This window comes from Condylura cristata, unplaced genomic scaffold (genome assembly GCF_000260355.1).
Source record: "Condylura cristata isolate star-nosed mole 26May11 unplaced genomic scaffold, ConCri1.0 scaffold00015, whole genome shotgun sequence".
NCBI lineage: Eukaryota > Metazoa > Chordata > Mammalia > Eulipotyphla > Talpidae > Condylura > Condylura cristata.
The window spans coordinates 1,465,823-1,481,135 of NW_004567116.1; the positions used below are offsets into that span (position 1 = coordinate 1,465,823).

At 64.6% G+C, this 15,313-nt stretch overlaps 3 protein-coding genes and 1 non-coding gene across 5 annotated transcripts in view; 3 read left to right on the plus strand and 1 right to left on the minus strand.

Annotated features, from left to right (window-relative positions):
- The first annotated feature begins 57 nt into the window (after positions 1-57).
- Positions 58-5,887, plus strand: SLC29A2 (solute carrier family 29 (equilibrative nucleoside transporter), member 2). 2 transcript variants are annotated; one of them, XM_004682595.2, is made up of 12 exons: positions 58-267; positions 520-601; positions 1,782-1,939; positions 2,079-2,218; positions 2,408-2,542; positions 3,089-3,186; positions 3,319-3,403; positions 3,800-3,933; positions 4,136-4,241; positions 4,315-4,400; positions 4,980-5,179; positions 5,692-5,887. In XM_004682595.2, exons 1-12 carry the CDS (start codon positions 239-241, stop codon positions 5,801-5,803), a joined length of 1,365 nt encoding a protein of 454 aa, XP_004682652.1. In that variant the 5' UTR covers positions 58-238; the 3' UTR covers positions 5,804-5,887. The 2 variants fall into 2 exon arrangements, with proteins under 2 accessions (XP_004682652.1, XP_012581149.1); XM_012725695.1 differs by having other exon boundaries at positions 5,696-5,831.
- Positions 5,888-9,876: 3,989 nt separating this feature from the next.
- On the minus strand, positions 9,877-9,958 carry TRNAS-GCU. Its single transcript has one exon. It is a non-coding gene; the product is annotated as a tRNA-Ser (tRNA).
- Positions 9,959-10,345: 387 nt separating this feature from the next.
- On the plus strand, positions 10,346-12,598 carry B4GAT1 (beta-1,4-glucuronyltransferase 1). The gene is made up of 2 exons (XM_004682596.2): positions 10,346-11,542; positions 11,782-12,598. Exons 1-2 carry the CDS (start codon positions 10,487-10,489, stop codon positions 11,971-11,973), a joined length of 1,248 nt encoding a protein of 415 aa, XP_004682653.1. The 5' UTR covers positions 10,346-10,486; the 3' UTR covers positions 11,974-12,598.
- Positions 12,599-12,652: 54 nt separating this feature from the next.
- BRMS1 (breast cancer metastasis suppressor 1) overlaps positions 12,653-15,313 on the plus strand; it is a 5,893-nt gene continuing 3,232 nt past the window's right edge. The window contains exons 1-2 of the mRNA XM_012725132.1: positions 12,653-12,975; positions 15,097-15,239. Of these exons, the coding sequence (XP_012580586.1) occupies positions 12,761-12,975; positions 15,097-15,239 (358 nt within the window). The 5' untranslated portion in view covers positions 12,653-12,760. The remainder of the gene's footprint in view (positions 12,976-15,096; positions 15,240-15,313) is intronic.

The window sequence follows — 15,313 nt, forward strand, 5'->3', positions numbered from 1 at the left end:
ACTCTGTGCCCGCCCCGGGGGCGGAGCCGAGGTCCGCGCTGCTGAGCTGGAGCCCGGCGCAGCCCCCAGGATCTCACTCCTCAGCTCCCGCCTGCCCGCCCCCCGCGGGAAGACCGGACGCCCCAGGCCTCTGCCCTCCGCCCGCAAGACCAGCCTCGGGGGCGCCCGGCCCTCGGGCTCCCGCGCGGCGCAGGGCGGCTCCCCCACCTCTCCCACCGGGTGCATCTGCTGGGCGGCTATGGCGCGAGGAGACGCCCCGCAGGACAGGCGAGTCGGGGCCGGTGGGGTGCATTCCGGGGCCTGGGGGCCGTGGGCAGCAAACACCCGCCCCTTTCGGGTGCGCGAAGGCGCAAAGAAAGACCGGCTGGAACTACAAATCCCATCAGCCGGCTCCCTGGGCGGCCCAGTCGCGGTGATGGGGCTTGTAGTCCTGTCTCCGCGGGGGGCCTGGGAGGCGGGAGCGGCGGCCGGTGGCCTGGCGGTGCGTCCTCGGGGTGACCTTCTGCCTGGTCCCCACAGCTACCGCCTGGTCGGGATCAGCTTCTTTGTCCTGGGGCTGGGCACCCTCCTGCCCTGGAACTTCTTCATCACCGCCATCCCGGTGAGACTCGCGGCCGCCAACCGCCTCGCTTTCCCGCCAGGCCCCCCTTTGTGCCCATGTGTCGCTCGCTCAGAGACAGGAGGTGCCTCGCTCAGGTCCGGTCACCGAGGTTTCGGGTCCAGATCCTGGCGGGACGCACTGTGGAACCCGCGGGAAGCCGCGCCCCGCCCCGCCCGTTTGTCGTGGCCCGGGAGCCAGTCACTCCGGGAGTGGGTTGGCAAAGACTCCCGTTTTCTTTGAAGTAGCACGAAACGCGTTCATTCATACAGCACGAATTTGGGGTGCCCCTCCCGTGGCCCAGTTCTTGCCCCCTCACCTCCCAGGAGGAGACAGCCGGGGAAGGCTCTCTGCTCTGGCAGCTGAGACTCTCCCGAGAGGACAGAAAGTGGGGCCGGGTTGTTCCCCTGTCCAGCTCGAGGACTTTCCAGAGGCCTCTTCAGTGCCTGGCTCTGGGCTGGGCCCTGGAAACCCAGAGATGAATCAGCCCCTGCGCCTGGCGCACATGGGTGCCAGCAAGCTATTAATAATGTAATGAGCTGTGTGCACGCGCCTGCCGCCGGGCTCAGAACAGGGGCCCGAGGGTCCCAGGGGAGGGGCAGTTCCCTGTGCTGCAGAGGAAAGGTGGTTGTAGCTTGAGCAAAGGGTGCGCAGGGCTGCGCCAGGCAGCCTTGCAGAAGCCCTGGTTGGAGAGTTCCAGACTGCGGGAGCAAGAACCAGAGCCCCGGGGTACCTGGAGCTCAGCAGGATCCAGCGGGAGGCCAGGAAAGGGAGCTGGACCTGCTCTGAAGGCTGCAGGTGCTCCGCTGGACCCTCTGGGCTTCGCCTGCAGGAGCCCTGTGCCAGGGCCGGCGGGCAGGGGCCCAGGAATGGGTGTTTCAGAGAGAAGGAGCTTGCAGGAGCCGCACAGTGAACACTCAGGGAGGTCGGGGCTGCCCCGCAGGGGCTGGGGCCGGAGCCAGGGCCCTGAGGGGGCGATGGGCCAGAGACGGAGCTGGGGCCCAGGGCTGGCTTGTCCCAGGCTGCCCCCGTCTGTCAGCGCACATCATGGCCCCGCCTGCCCCCGGCACGGCCGAGGACAGCAGGGGGCTGAGCAATCCCCGGCATTGCAGAAATGGGCTGGGGGTTCCCGTGGGTGGATTTTAGGGTGACCCTGTATCCTCCTCCCCCGGCACCCTGGCAGTACTTCCAGGGACGGCTCGCGGGAGCCAACACCACCGGGACGCTGGGCACCAACCACACGGGCCCCGTGGACACCTACAACTTCAACAACTGGGTGACGCTTCTGTCCCAGCTGCCCCTGCTGCTCTTCACGCTCCTCAACTCCTTCCTGTACCAGTGGTGAGCGGCCGGGGCCCCTCCCCGCGCCCAGGCAGGTCCACTGGGGCCCCCGGGAGGCCCCCTTCCTCCACTCCCCTGGCGCCCACTGCGCTCCTCCCTCGCTGGCGCAGCTGACGCCCGGTGCCCCTGCCCCGAGCAGCATCCCCGAGTCGGTGCGGATCCTGGGCAGCCTGCTGGTCATCCTGCTGCTCTTCGCCCTGACGGCGGCGCTGGTCAAGGTGGACATGAGCCCTGGGCCCTTCTTTGCCATCACCATGGCCTCCGTCTGGTTCATCAACTGTGAGCACCTCAGCCCTGTCCAGACACCACCTCCCCCAGCCTCATCGCCCTGCCCTGCCCCGCGTCTGAGGCCGCACCTCAGAGCAGGAAGGACCGGGCGGGGGCTAGCTCGAGCCTCAGGCCGCCCGGCGACAACCCCGCCGGGAGCCCCGGGCCTGACTGCACGGCCCCGCTCTCGTCCCTCTGCAGCCTTCTGTGCAGTTCTGCAGGGCAGCCTCTTCGGGCAGCTGGGCACCATGCCCTCCACCTACAGCACCCTCTTCCTCAGTGGCCAGGGCCTGGCTGGGATTTTCGCCGCCCTTGCCATGCTGCTGTCCATGGCCAGTGAGTTCACTGGGTAGCTGGAGGGCCGGGGTGGCCTGTGGGTTCTGGGCAGCAGAGAGGATGTGCCAGTGATGAGATGCTTGGTTCTGAACGCGGGGGGAGGCGGTGGGGTGTGCGGAGCTGGGGGTTGGGCGTGCAGTCAGCAGCGGGCCTGTGTTCCGCGGGGACAAAGACTGGTGGGGCCTGGGTAACCCTGGGCAGGGCCGCCGGGCCACGCCTGTGTCGCGGCAGGTCGAGGTCACGCGAGAGAACAAGTCGGGAATTCCGAGAGATTTGGGGGTAACCCAGGTCTGTCCGGCAGCGGCCGTGGGACGGGTCATTTCCCACCCAAACGATGATGGCTGCTTCGGTCTCAGACCTTGACAGGCGGCACAAGAGAAAGCGGGCACGTAGTAGGTGCGCCACAAAGTGGTGGCACAGCAGGGAAGTGAGAGGCACGAAGGGTGCAGGCGCAGGGGGCATCCGAGAGCGCGTCACGGGAGAGGGCCCCTCAGCCGTGGGAGCCGCGGCCAGCACCCCCGGCTCTGCCCTGACCTTCCCGCACAGGCGGCGTGGACGCCCAGACCTCCGCGCTGGGGTACTTCATCACGCCCTGCGTGGGCATCCTCCTGTCCATCGTGTGCTACCTGAGCCTGCCCCACCTGGTGAGCCTGGGGCCCTGAGAGAGGCCGGGGTGAAGGGGGGGCCTGGGCCCAGTGTGGTCCCCGAAAATGCCATTCCCTGGGGGTCCCCGGCCAACCCGGAGGGATCCAGACACTTCAGCTCTCCCTTTACAGGAATTTGCCCGCTACTACCTGGCCAAGAAGCCACCGGGCGCCCAAGGTCAGGAGCTGGAGACCAAAGCTGAGCTCCTCCAGGCTGGTGAGTCCCCGCCCTGCAGGAGGCCCAAGACACCCCTGCTGGGAAGCACCTCCCCCCAGCTGGGGCTCACCCCTGCCGCCAGGGAGCCTGTAGTCAGTCACCCGGCCGCCCTCTGGGCCTGTTCCTCTGGATAGGGGAGCGGCGGAGTGTCACCGCACTGAATCCCAACTTCACAGCAGCCCAGCTGTGGCCTTGGGCATGCCTTCACCTCTCTGAGCCTCAGTTTGTAAAGCCAGGCACGGCTAAGGTGGTGCCGTGCCTGGCAGGTGGCCCTCGGCACAGCCAGCACTGATCTCTCCGCCTGCGGCCGGTGGAGGCTGGTCACCGTGTTAGTGCTGGAGGTGTCCCTTGGCCTGGCTGTCACAGGCAGGACCCTGCCCTCCCGTCTTGCCCTAGATGAGAAGAACGGGATCCCCAACAGCCCCCAGAAGGCAGCCCTGACTCTGGATCTTGACCTTGAGAAGGAGCCAGAGCTGGAGCCGGAGGAGCCCCAGAAGCCGGGGACACCTGTCCTCGCTGTCTTCCGGAAGGTTTGGCTGCGACATGGCTCCCGACGGCCAGCCCGGGAGGAAGGCGGCCCTCTCCGGCCTCCAGAGGCCCTGGGTGGAATGGGGCCTCGGTCGCGCTGTCGCCCCAGGGGCAGGGGCAGAGTGGGTGGGAGACGCAGCCGCCGGGGCGGGCCGGTTGCTTGGGGCTGCCCTGCCCGCTCACGCCCCTGCCTCCGGCTCCCAGATCTGGCTGACGGCGCTGTGCCTTGTGTTGGTCTTCACAGTCACCCTGTCTGTCTTCCCCGCCATCACAGCCATGGTGACCAGCTCCACTGGTCCCGGGAAGTGGAGTGAGTGCCCGAGCCAGCCCAGGGGAGGGGCGGGGGCGTGGCGGGGCAGGCTGAGCCCTCCTCTGCCTCCCAGGTCAGTTCTTCAACCCCATCTGCTGCTTCCTGCTCTTCAACGTCATGGACTGGCTGGGCCGGAGCCTGACCTCTTACTTCCTGTGGGTACGCACGCCTGGGCTGGGGTGGCCTGGCGGCTTTAGGAAGCCCAGCGGGTCTGGGCCTGGGATGGACACCGCGCCCCTGGAAAAATGGGGCCAGTGCCTGAGCTCCTTGGCAGCAGAAGCCGCACCCAGTGGGCTCTGGCCCCGGCATCCAGCCCAGGCCCGGCCCTGGTGCTCACTTAGCTGCAGGCTCCTGCGTCGGCGTGAGCTGGGGCGAGCTGGGGCAGGGTCCCGAGTGGTGGACTGGCCTTCCGAGGCGCTGCTGCTTAACCGCGGCCTCGCACAGCCAGTCGGCTCCATCAGAGGAGCTGCTCTGAGCCCAGCCAGGACGGGCCTGCCCCCAGTTCTGATTGCACTCGGCAAACCCCGCCGGAAAGGGAGCTGGGGAACCCTCGGGGTGCTGGGAGGAACTGAGTTGGAAACTGCAGACAGCCTGGGGCGCCCTCTGCCCTGGAGGAAGCAGCAGCCTGAGGAGAGGCAGCGCTGCCCCAGGCCGCCCGGTGGCCCCGTGGCTCAGGTGGGGGAGGTCAGTGCCCGAGGGGCCCCCGGCAGACCGCGCTCACCCCAGCTTCTGCCACAGCCGGACGAGGACAGCCGGCTGCTGCCGCTGCTGGTGTGCCTGCGCTTCCTGTTCGTGCCGCTCTTCATGCTGTGCCACGCGCCCGGGCGGTCCCGGCTGCCCGTGCTCTTCCCCCAGGACGCCTACTTCATCACCTTCATGCTGCTCTTCGCCGTGTCCAACGGCTACCTGGTGTCCCTCACCATGTGCCTGGCGCCCAGGTCCGGGTGGGGCGGGCTCTCTGGGGGTCGCCCGGCGGGACGGGTCCGTCTGCTCTGCCGACCCAGCCGCGCCGCCCTGGGCCCTCCCGAGCGGCGGCCGCAGCCGGGTGGACCGGGCTGAGCGGCCCAGACTGTGGCTGCGGCTGCTGCTCCAGGCCTATCTCCCTGCCCTCCCTTTGGGCCCGGCCAGCGCGAGGCCTCAGCGGGGGAAGATCTAAGGCCTTGGTCAAGGCGGGGCTCCGGGTGCCCACGCTAAGGGCCGTGGGGCTGAGGACCCAGGGAGGAGGGGGGCCGGGAGCACCAGGTTGGGGACGTTCTGTCCAGAGAGAAGCAGCGGGATTAGACTCTTGTGATGTTGGATCGGCCCGTGGCCTCATTTCACAGGCCAGGAGCCCAGTCCACAGGGAAGAGGGCCTGCCGCAGCGACCTCGGCCTGGCCCCAGTGGCCCTCGCGCAGGTGGCAGGCGGGTGAGGGCCTGGCTGGCGCTGAGGCGCTGCTTCCTGTGCTCCAGGCAGGTGCTGCCGCACGAGAGGGAGGTGGCCGGCGCACTGATGACCTTCTTCCTGGCGCTGGGGCTCTCCTGCGGAGCCTCCCTGTCTTTCCTCTTCAAGGCGCTGCTCTGAAGGCCTCCTCGGGCTCCCCGGCAGTGGTACCCCCACTGCCCTGTCCACGGCAGATGCCCAGCGCAGGGGGACGGCGGGCCCCGCTCGAGCCTCTGCTGGGTGAGACCCCCCGGTCTGGAGGGTGCCAGTAGGCAGGCACCCTCCTTCCCTAGTGGCTGGCCACTTGGGGTGCTGCACGGAAGAATTCACCGGCTGAGGGTCCTGCCGGCCCTCACCCAGGAAGGCAGCTGACACAGACACACACCTCGCAGGAAGGCGTCGGCCGAAGACTAGAGGGCCCAGGGGCCTGGCCTTCCTCCCCGTCAGGAACGCACCTGCTAATCGCCAGAAAGCCCCTCGCTGGTCACCAGGGGCCAGAGGCCCCCTGCGCCTGGCTGAGGTGCAGTGGGCATGGCAGGAATGCCCCTTCAGTGGCCCTCAGATCCCAGGGAAGAGGCTGCGGGGATCTCAAGGGCAGCAGGGAGAAGGGGCCTGCCCAGAGGGCTCCCTGGGCCTCCAGCAGTGTTTTTGTTCTGCCAAGTCTCCACTCCCAGGGCCCCGCAGGCCCGGGTCCCAGCCCACAGCCAGCGGTTTAGGCACTTTAGGGGTTGCAAAGCCCTTCACACCCGTGCTCCCCAAGCCTCAGAGTTCCCCGGAGAAGCCAGACAGAGGCTGTGCTCCCTCCTGGAACTGGTGAGTCCACGGAGTCACAGGGAAAGTGACCGGCCTGCGGCCAAGCCCAGACCCAGCCCCGCCTCATACTCCCTGGTGCTGCTCTCCCGCCCTCCGCCTGTAGCTCCTTTCCTCAAGGGACTCGGGTTGGAGCCCTGAGCACTTCCTTCACCTTCCTGCTGTCTCCTCCTGACCTGGGACCTGGGTCTAATTACAGCCTTCTTCGTTTGTATCCTGAGTTCACAGAGTCTTTATTTCCAAAGTGCTTTCAGCTGTTTGAATTGATGGGCCGGGTGGGGTGCAAGTGACTGTACCCACTTGGCAGGGAGAACCCTGAGGCCACAGGAGGGCAGGGGCAGTGGGCATCGCTGGTGGGGCCACGGCAGCCACAGCTTCTGCTTGAAGGTGCCTTGGGTTCCTGGGCAGGGCCCAGCTAGATGGACAGGGCTGCCCCTTTACCCTCCGCCAGCGCCCTTTGCCTCCCTGGGCTGCTGCTTCGAAATGGAGCCTCAAGGAGGCAGCCAGCCCTGGTGCGGGTGTCCCCACCAGGCCAGTTCCACAGACGGACGCAGCCCCTGCACCCCACCCCTGCCTGCCGTGCCCAGCACAGCCTTTCGACCCCATGCCTCCTGCCACCCACCAGTCACTAGCAGCTGTGCCATGCCAGGTACCTTGTGGGCTGGGAAACCAGAGGCTGCGTTTATATTAGGAAAGTGAGGCAAAGTGACCTCGACAGCTGGCTATGCCACAGGGCAGAGCCCCAGTAAGGAGGGGTCTTCAGCTAGTCACAGGCCCCGACTGGCCTGGTGACCATGAAGCCGAGGACATGGCCTGCATCCATGGAAACAGGCGAATAACTTACAGTGGGCCTGGGGGAGCCCCCTAAAAGTACCTAATGTAAGAATAGAGAGGGGGGTTGGTGATCCCACTGGGAAGTCAAGACAGGCATTTGGAGACATTCAGGTGGGTCTTGAGTAACGTATATGAGACCGCCTTACACCACGAGAACCTCCTCACGCCACGAGATCCCTGCACGCCACGAGACGCCCCTCACGCCACGAGAACCCCCCCATGCCACGAGATCCCTGCACGCCACGAGACCCCCCCCTCACGCCATGACAAGAACACATATTAAGCAGAAGCGCTGGACAGGGCGTGGAGAAAGGAGCATGATTACACAGTGGGCGACATAAACTAACGAGACCACTATGGAAGCATTCTGATTTACCTTTGAAAACTAAAAATGGAACTACCGTATGACCTGCAGCCCCACTCCTGGGCACCCAGCCAGAGGGTAATATGAAGCCTTCAGCCTAAGAAGCCCCAGCGAGCTGGTGTGAAGAGCGGCTTGTCTACAACAGCCCGCTGGGCAGCCGCCTGTCCAGCCCGCCAAGGTGATGCGGTAAACCCAGCCCCACGGACGACCACTGAGGCGTCTTCAACACACGGAAGGCGTCTGGGAGAACGTGCGGTAAAGCAAGTCAGGATGATAAGCCAGTGTGCGCGTTTACATAGCAGGTGACCTGATAAAGTAAAACACTGGCAAATACCAGAGTCATCAGAAAGACACGGGAGGGCTGAGCTGGGGGAGGGGAGGAAGGGGTCAGGACAGCCAAGGTCAGGTGAGCCCTGACAGCTCAGCGTGCCCCCCACCTCTGGCCTGTACTCCAGTTTTTGTATGCACAAGTAAATGAATCTCGAAAAATCTTACACACACACGCACACACTGTTATAACTGCCATGTGCAGCTCTTCCTGCCCGCTGTGTCTACACAAGGGCCTTCTCCTTTCCTTTTCCTAATAAACATTCTCTTTAAAAAAAATACATGTGTATGTACATCTATGACCAGTGAATTTAGCAAAGTTGCAAGATTCAAGATCAACGCAAAGAAATTCCAGTGTATTTCTACACACGGGAAGGTCGCATGCAGGTTCCCTGCACCACGCCACCAGTGCGTCCACCCCACTCAGCCCCACTCTGACGCCGGGAGCGGCAAGCTGCACGTGCCAGTCGCGAGGCCAGATCATCACCCAGGCTCCTGACTTCTGTGACTCCTTCCTCGGATTTGATTAATTTGCTGGAGCAGCTCATGTCACTCAGAGAAGCATTTTATGACCGGTTACTTTACAGGTGTGTTTCCAGGTGACCGTGAAAGGATGGAACCCGGAAACAGCCAGAGCTGAGGAGAGCCGGGGTGACGGGGAGGGCACAGAAGGCCATGAGGGGGCGTTTCAGTCCCTGGCGCCTGCTATGAGGTTGGCGTGTGGTGGCCAGGTGAACTGTGCCCGGTGCCCAGGCAAACTTCAGCCTTGGCAGTAAACGGGGATCTGTGAGCATCGCAGATGTGATTCAAACGCTGAGGCCCAGGGCGGGTGGACAGAGTCCTGGCAAGGAGGCAGCGCAGGGGCAGCTCTAGGTTCACGGCTTGCCACCAGTGCCCGCCTGGCATTTCCGGGTCTTCAGAATCTAAACAGAAGTTGAACGCCAGATTTCATGTGAAATATCCTGATTCACCAAAGTTATCAACAAATGTGATTTATTTTTACACACCCAAAGGTTAAAGAAAATCCATCTGGCACCAAATCTGGAGTCTGACCTCCGGCTCGCTGGGCCCGGGCTGCCAGTCCTCCACGCTCCTGGCACAGGTCGCCACCGAAAGCCAAGGACAGCACCTGAGCGCCCAGGAGGCCCCACCCTGGCCTAAGGCGTCCCTGGCGGAGGCAGGCGCTAAGTCGGGGCACGGGGCCACTGTGCGGGTGCCCTGCCACCTCCCCCACCGCAGCATCGGCTCCCCATGGCCTCTGGAGTCCGGAGCTCAAGGTCCTCCCCAGGGTGCCCGGGGCCCTGGGCGAGAGTCACAACCTGAGCAGAGATTACAGACAATTTACCGGCTCAGTCTGGAAATGCCTGGCTTCTTCCCCCAGTGTCTCCTTTTCTAGAGTCCCATGGATCAGTTATTCCACACTTATGAAAGCACCTCTGTGCGTTGGCAGGTGTTAAAATATTTGAGGTGCAGGGAGCCGTGTGGGTGGGTGGGTGAGGAAGATCTCTGCCCCGGGAGAAGTTCTGGGGGCGGGGAATTTGCGGGCTGAGCAGAATAATTAAACAAACTCTACTACAACCACCCCGATCCCACCACTTAAGAATATGGGGGCGGGGGGCATCTGGCGGCAGGGCGGCCCCTCCAATGCTGCAGGTAACAACACCTGCCCCGAATTCGGCGGTGGCCAGAATGGCGGCTCCAAGCGGCTCCCAGTGCTCTTTCTAGGGACAAGACCAGCGCACCTTCCGCCTCGCCCAGGGAGGCTCAGGGGACCGCGAGCAGAGCAAAGAAGCGAGGGCCAGCTTCGTGCCACCTGCAACTCCCGCTCCCGACAGGGGGAATTAGAAAATTAAGACTCACTTCCCGGGTAAAACGCGACCGACGAGGATGGGATTCGAACCCACGCGTGCAAAGCACAATGGATTAGCAGTCCATCGCCTTAACCACTCGGCCACCTCGTCCCGCACGGGGCGCCCCTTTCCACATTGCCTTATCGCCGATCTGCTCCGCAGCTTCCGGCCACCTCTGACCTACTCCCGGTGCCGCCTCGCGGGGTCCGAGGCAGCGAGATCGCGACGAGAAAGGGGCTTTCAGGGCGGAAAGCCTTCCACCGCCACGGCCGGAAGCTCGCGCCCTCCTTCGCCAGGCCGCAGCTGAGCTCTGCCCGTTTCCCGGACCTGGGGCGGGCGCGTGAGGACTTCGGGCCGTGCTCGGTCCGGGGGTCGCGCACCGACCCCGCAAGAGGGGGTGCGTGTCGGGGGCTGCCGCGCGGCCCGGGGCGACGTTGGCGGCGCGGAGGCGGCTGCAGTAGCTCCTCCTCGCGCACAGGGGGCGCGCGGGCGCGCGGAGCGGGCGGGGCTGCCCGCGGGGCTCGGCTGGCGTCGGCTGCCTTCGGCGGCGCTCGGTAGGCTGCGGTAAATCCGGGCTTGCCGCGGCTGGCGGAGCTGCGGCCCGGTGGTCCCTGCTGCGCGCCCCGAGCCCGGAGAGCCATGCAGATGTCCTACGCCATCCGGTGCGCCTTCTACCAGCTGCTGCTGGCCGCGCTGATGCTGGTGGCGATGCTGCAGCTGCTCTACCTGTCGCTGCTGTCCGGGCTGCACGGGCAGGAGGAGCAAGAGCAGTATTTCGAGTTCTTTCCCCCGTCCCCGCGGTCCGTGGACCAAGTTAAGGCGCAGCTCCGTGCCGCGCTGGCCTCCGGAGGCGTCCTGGACGCCAGCGGCGACTACCGCGTCTACAGGGGCCTACTGAAAACCACCATGGACCCCAACGATGTGATCCTTGCTACGCACGCCAGCGTGGACAACCTGCTGCACCTCTCAGGCCTGTTGGAGCGCTGGGAGGGCCCACTGTCCGTGTCGGTGTTCGCGGCTACCAAGGAGGAGGCGCAGCTGGCCACGGTGCTGACCTACGCGCTGAGCAGCCACTGCCCCGATATGCGCGCCAGGGTCGCCATGCACCTCGTGTGCCCCTCGCGCTACGAGGCCGCCGTGCCCGACCCCCGGGAGCCCGGGGAGTTTGCCCTGCTGCGGTCCTGCCAGGAGGTCTTTGACAAGCTAGCCAGAGTGGCCCAGCCCGGGATCAATTACGCGCTAGGCACCAATGTCTCCTACCCCAATAATCTGCTGCGGAATCTGGCGCGTGAGGGGGCCAACTATGCCCTGGTAATCGACGTGGACATGGTGCCCAGCGAGGGGCTGTGGAGAGGCCTGCGGGAAATGCTGGATCAGAGCAAGCAGTGGGGTGGCACCGCGCTGGTAGTGCCTGCCTTCGAGATCCGCCGTGCCCGCCGCATGCCCATGAACAAAAACGAACTGCTGCAACTTTACCAGGTGGGCGAGGTTCGGCCCTTCTACTATGGGCTGTGCACGCCCTGCCAGGCGCCCACCAACTACTCCCGCTGGGTCAACCTGCCAGAAGAGACCTTACTGAGGCCTTCCTACGTGGTGCCCTGGCAGGACCCCTGGGAGCCGTTCTACGTGGCTGGAGGCAAGGTGCCCGCGTTCGATGAGCGCTTTCGGCAGTATGGCTTCAACCGCATCAGCCAGGTACCCTTAGGGGGCGGGGCCGGGAACTGGGGTAGGAGGGTGGTGGGGTCAGGGAGCAGAGTGGCCCTGGGTGGAAATGAGGCAGGGAGGCTCACAGTTCAGGGGGTGGTCGGATGACACCTGTGCAAGATCCAGGGTGCCTCCAGAGGGAGAAGTGGGGCTGCTGGAGCCTGACTTTGGAAGTATAACTGGGCCCTAGGAATGTCATCAAACTTTGCTGACCTCTCTCTCCCCCACAGGCTTGTGAGCTGCATATGGCAGGATTCGATTTTGAGGTGCTGAATGAAGGGTTTTTGATTCATAAGGGTTTCAAAGAAGCCTTGAAGTTTCATCCCCAAAAGGAGGCTGAAAATCAGCACAATAAGATCCTTTACCGCCAGTTCAAACAGGAGTTGAAGGCCAAGTACCCCAACTCCCCCCGTCACTGCTGAGCCCTCCCTATCCTAGTCTGAGAAGTCTCAGCCTCCTTAGGCCACCCTTCAGGCCTGACTGGGGTAAGAGATGTCACTCCACTTCCCGTGGTAGCTGTGGTGTGTTGGAACACTGGACTTGGGGTGCTGGGACCAAGTCCTAGCTTTACCACTAACTAGCTGTGTGGCCTTGAGCAAATCCCGTTCCCTCTCTGAGCCTCAGTTACCCGGTCTGTAAAAAGGGAGGTGAGAATACCTACCTCACAGAACTGTTGGGAGGCTCAGGTGAGATGCTATATGTGAAAACATTCTGTAAGCTTCGTACAAATGTGAAGTATTATTAATATTATTACAGTATTATTATTGTTGTTGTTATTAACAATCCTGGGTGGGTGAGCAGCAGCAGAGCGGAAAGTATGAGTGGGGCGGAGCTGAGAAGCCTGAGTACCTAACAAGAGGAGCTTTCCGGAAAGAAGTCCGGGGACGCGTTGGATTCCGTCCGTCCTTCGTCTCGGGCCTCCACCGGCGGAGACGCTGGGGAAGGGGAGGGCCCGCAGGCGATGCAGGAGTCCTGTCCCCAACAGGCTGGGCTGGGTTCTCTGCCTACCGCCGACCGAGTGTAAATAAATACGTGTTCACACCTGCAGCCGACTCCGTTATTCTCCGCAGCGGGGGGCGGGGAGGTGCCGCCGCTTTTCCCCGGGGACGCCGCAGAGAGGTCACCGCGGCAGCGGGGCGCGGGCGGGTAAGCGGGACAACCATCCGCGGGTCCCGCCGCCGCGGGCCCGGGAGACTCTCGCCCGTTGCTATGGAGACCGGCCCGCGGCGCGCTGGCGGCCCCGTGGACCAATGGCAAGCCTCCGGGCCGGCGCCTCCTGGTGACGCACGCGGAAGCGCGAGCAGGCCCCGCCCCGGGAGGCAGGACCGGCGCAGCGCTTCCGGGAGCCGGCGGCCGCCCGTAGCCGCAGCCTCCGGTGCCCCTCCAGGAGTCGCGGACGCGAGGCCGAGGCCCCACTGCCCGCGGTGCGTATCGCCACCCCCGGCGCCCGGTTCGGCCTCCCCGGCCCGTCGGTCGCAGCCGGCCCAAAGCGACTCTGTAACCGGCCGCACGCGTGCGGGGCCGCTGGCCGCGAAAGAGCCGGCCCCGCGGGGGATGGAGCGGGGCGTGAGGCTCCCGGCGCGCCGCGGACGGTCCGGGTTGGCCTCTTGGAGGGCGGGGAAGGGGCCGCCTTTCCCGGAGGCCAACCCGAGAGGCGCAGTGTGGAGAGAGGAATTGCATGTGCCCCGCGCCTGACAATTTGCTTGTCCAGCCCCGGCCCCGGGCAGTCTCTAAGCGACCGGTGACTGTGGCCAGCCTCGTGTTTTGCACCGGGGTGAGGAGGGGTGGACGTGACTTAATTTAGCTCGTTCGTAGTCAGAACCCCCCTTCCACTTCACTGCCGCCCTCTGGCTCGGGAAGGTAGGGCTGTTTCTGTGGCTCTTGCAGGTAAATACCTATGTCCTTAGCAGCGAAGAGGAACTAAGAGGTTTAGGAGCTTCAGGAACGGAGAGCGCCTGAGAGTGGGAAAGATGTGCTGGTTTGGAGAGCCGCGCCAGGGCCCAAGCATTTGTGAAATCTTTGAGGAAGGTGACTAAATGTCCTGCGGGCCAGTTATTGGACACAACTCGAATGGGTGTGGAGGAAGTGAACGTTTTGGTTTGCTACCACCGGCTTAGTGGGGTGACTGAGCAACCACAAAGTAAAAGCCACCCCTGCCCCAGGCAGGTTTGTTTTGTTGAATTTGTATTTGCAAAGTCTTCCAGTTACGACATGAGCCAGGACTTGCGGGCGTTTGGGTAGCCCCTGCCTGGGCTGCACAGCCCTGAGAAGAGGCCGATGGGTCTCATGAGGCGTGGGCGGCCGTGGGGCTCCAGTCCACAGGAGCACAGAGCGGTGCCCAGAAGAGCTAGAAGCACCTCCCTGTGGCCACAGACCCTTCTTGGTCTTGCGCTGGTAGGCAGAGGCCACTTCGGTGGAGAGAACCGTGAGGCTTGGGTGACTCACCGCAGCGTGCGGCCCGTCACCACTCCTTTCTGAAATTCATCTCCCTGTGACTTCAGGTCTGTTCTCCACTCTCCCTGGACGTTGGTCCTGGACCTCGTCCCACACATTCTGCACTGCTAGTGGTATCCTCTCCCGAGGTCTGGGAACCTCGGTCTGTGCCAGTGGGCAGCTTCTGAGTCCCAGATGCATGTGACCTGCCCCTGGCTCCGCTCACCTCAGGGTCTTTGCACATGCTACTCACACTCTCAGAATGTGGCCTCCTTTGGCCTGCTCGGCCCATCTGGCCATCTTCCCCTGGACACCCTCACTGCTGCAAGGGGCTCCGGGCCCCATGCACCCCTGCTCTTAACTCTTCCCACGTCCGATGTGGTGCCTCTTTGCCTCCCTCTCCCAGGAACTTGCAGGCTCCCTGAGGCCAGACCTGCCATACTGCCCAACCCCCAGTGTAGCTTAGGTCCTTGAGTGTTAGACGCGACGCGAGAGCTGGGCAGGGAATGCTGTCCGTGCTGCCAGAGGTCAGTTTAGATAAGCACTGACAGCCGACAGGGGCTCAGGCCACAAGGAGGCCGGCAGCCTGCACAGGAGCCGGGTCAGCGGACAGGTGATGCGCAGGCAGGAATGAAGGGGAGGTGGGGCAAGTGGGCACCCAGGACTTGAGGGTGTGGCCGTGGGACAGTGTGGCCTGGAGTGGGAATGGGAGAGCAGTTAAGTGGGATGGGGTGAGGTTAGAGCTGTTCCCAGTGGCAGCTGCTGCCAGGGCAGGTGTGAGGTCTCACAGGAAGCGGCCACCAGGAGCAGTGGAAGGTGCGGATTCGGGAGGCCAGGGGGACCTGAGGTGCCAGAGGAGGCAGGAGAAGGGATTGACTGGGAGCACAGTGAGAAGACAGAGGATGCCCCGGGGTGGGGTCTGTGGGCCCTGCTGTGAGGGGGCTGGGCCGCGCGAGCCCCCATCCGGAGTTGGGGCCCCCTCCCATAGGCGGCGGGATCCGCCCTGCACCTGGCCAGGATGGGCATCCCCAGTAGTGTCCGAGGCGCGAGCGCCCATGGCCCCCCTCACCGCGAGAGTGGGGCCCAGGTGAGTGACAGCCCCGCCCCCCCAGCACGCAGATGCCCATCCAGCCCCCCAGCAAGGACGCGGAAGAGATGGAAGCAGAGGGCGACTCTGCCGCAGAGATGAACGGGGAGGAGGAGGAGAGCGAGGAGGAGCGCAGCAGCCAGACCGAGTCGGAGGAGGACAGCTCCGGTGGGTGAGCCCCTGCGCCCCCCGGGGCCCCCCCCCCCCCCCGCCCCCCCCCCCAGCCCCTGCGCCCCCCGGGC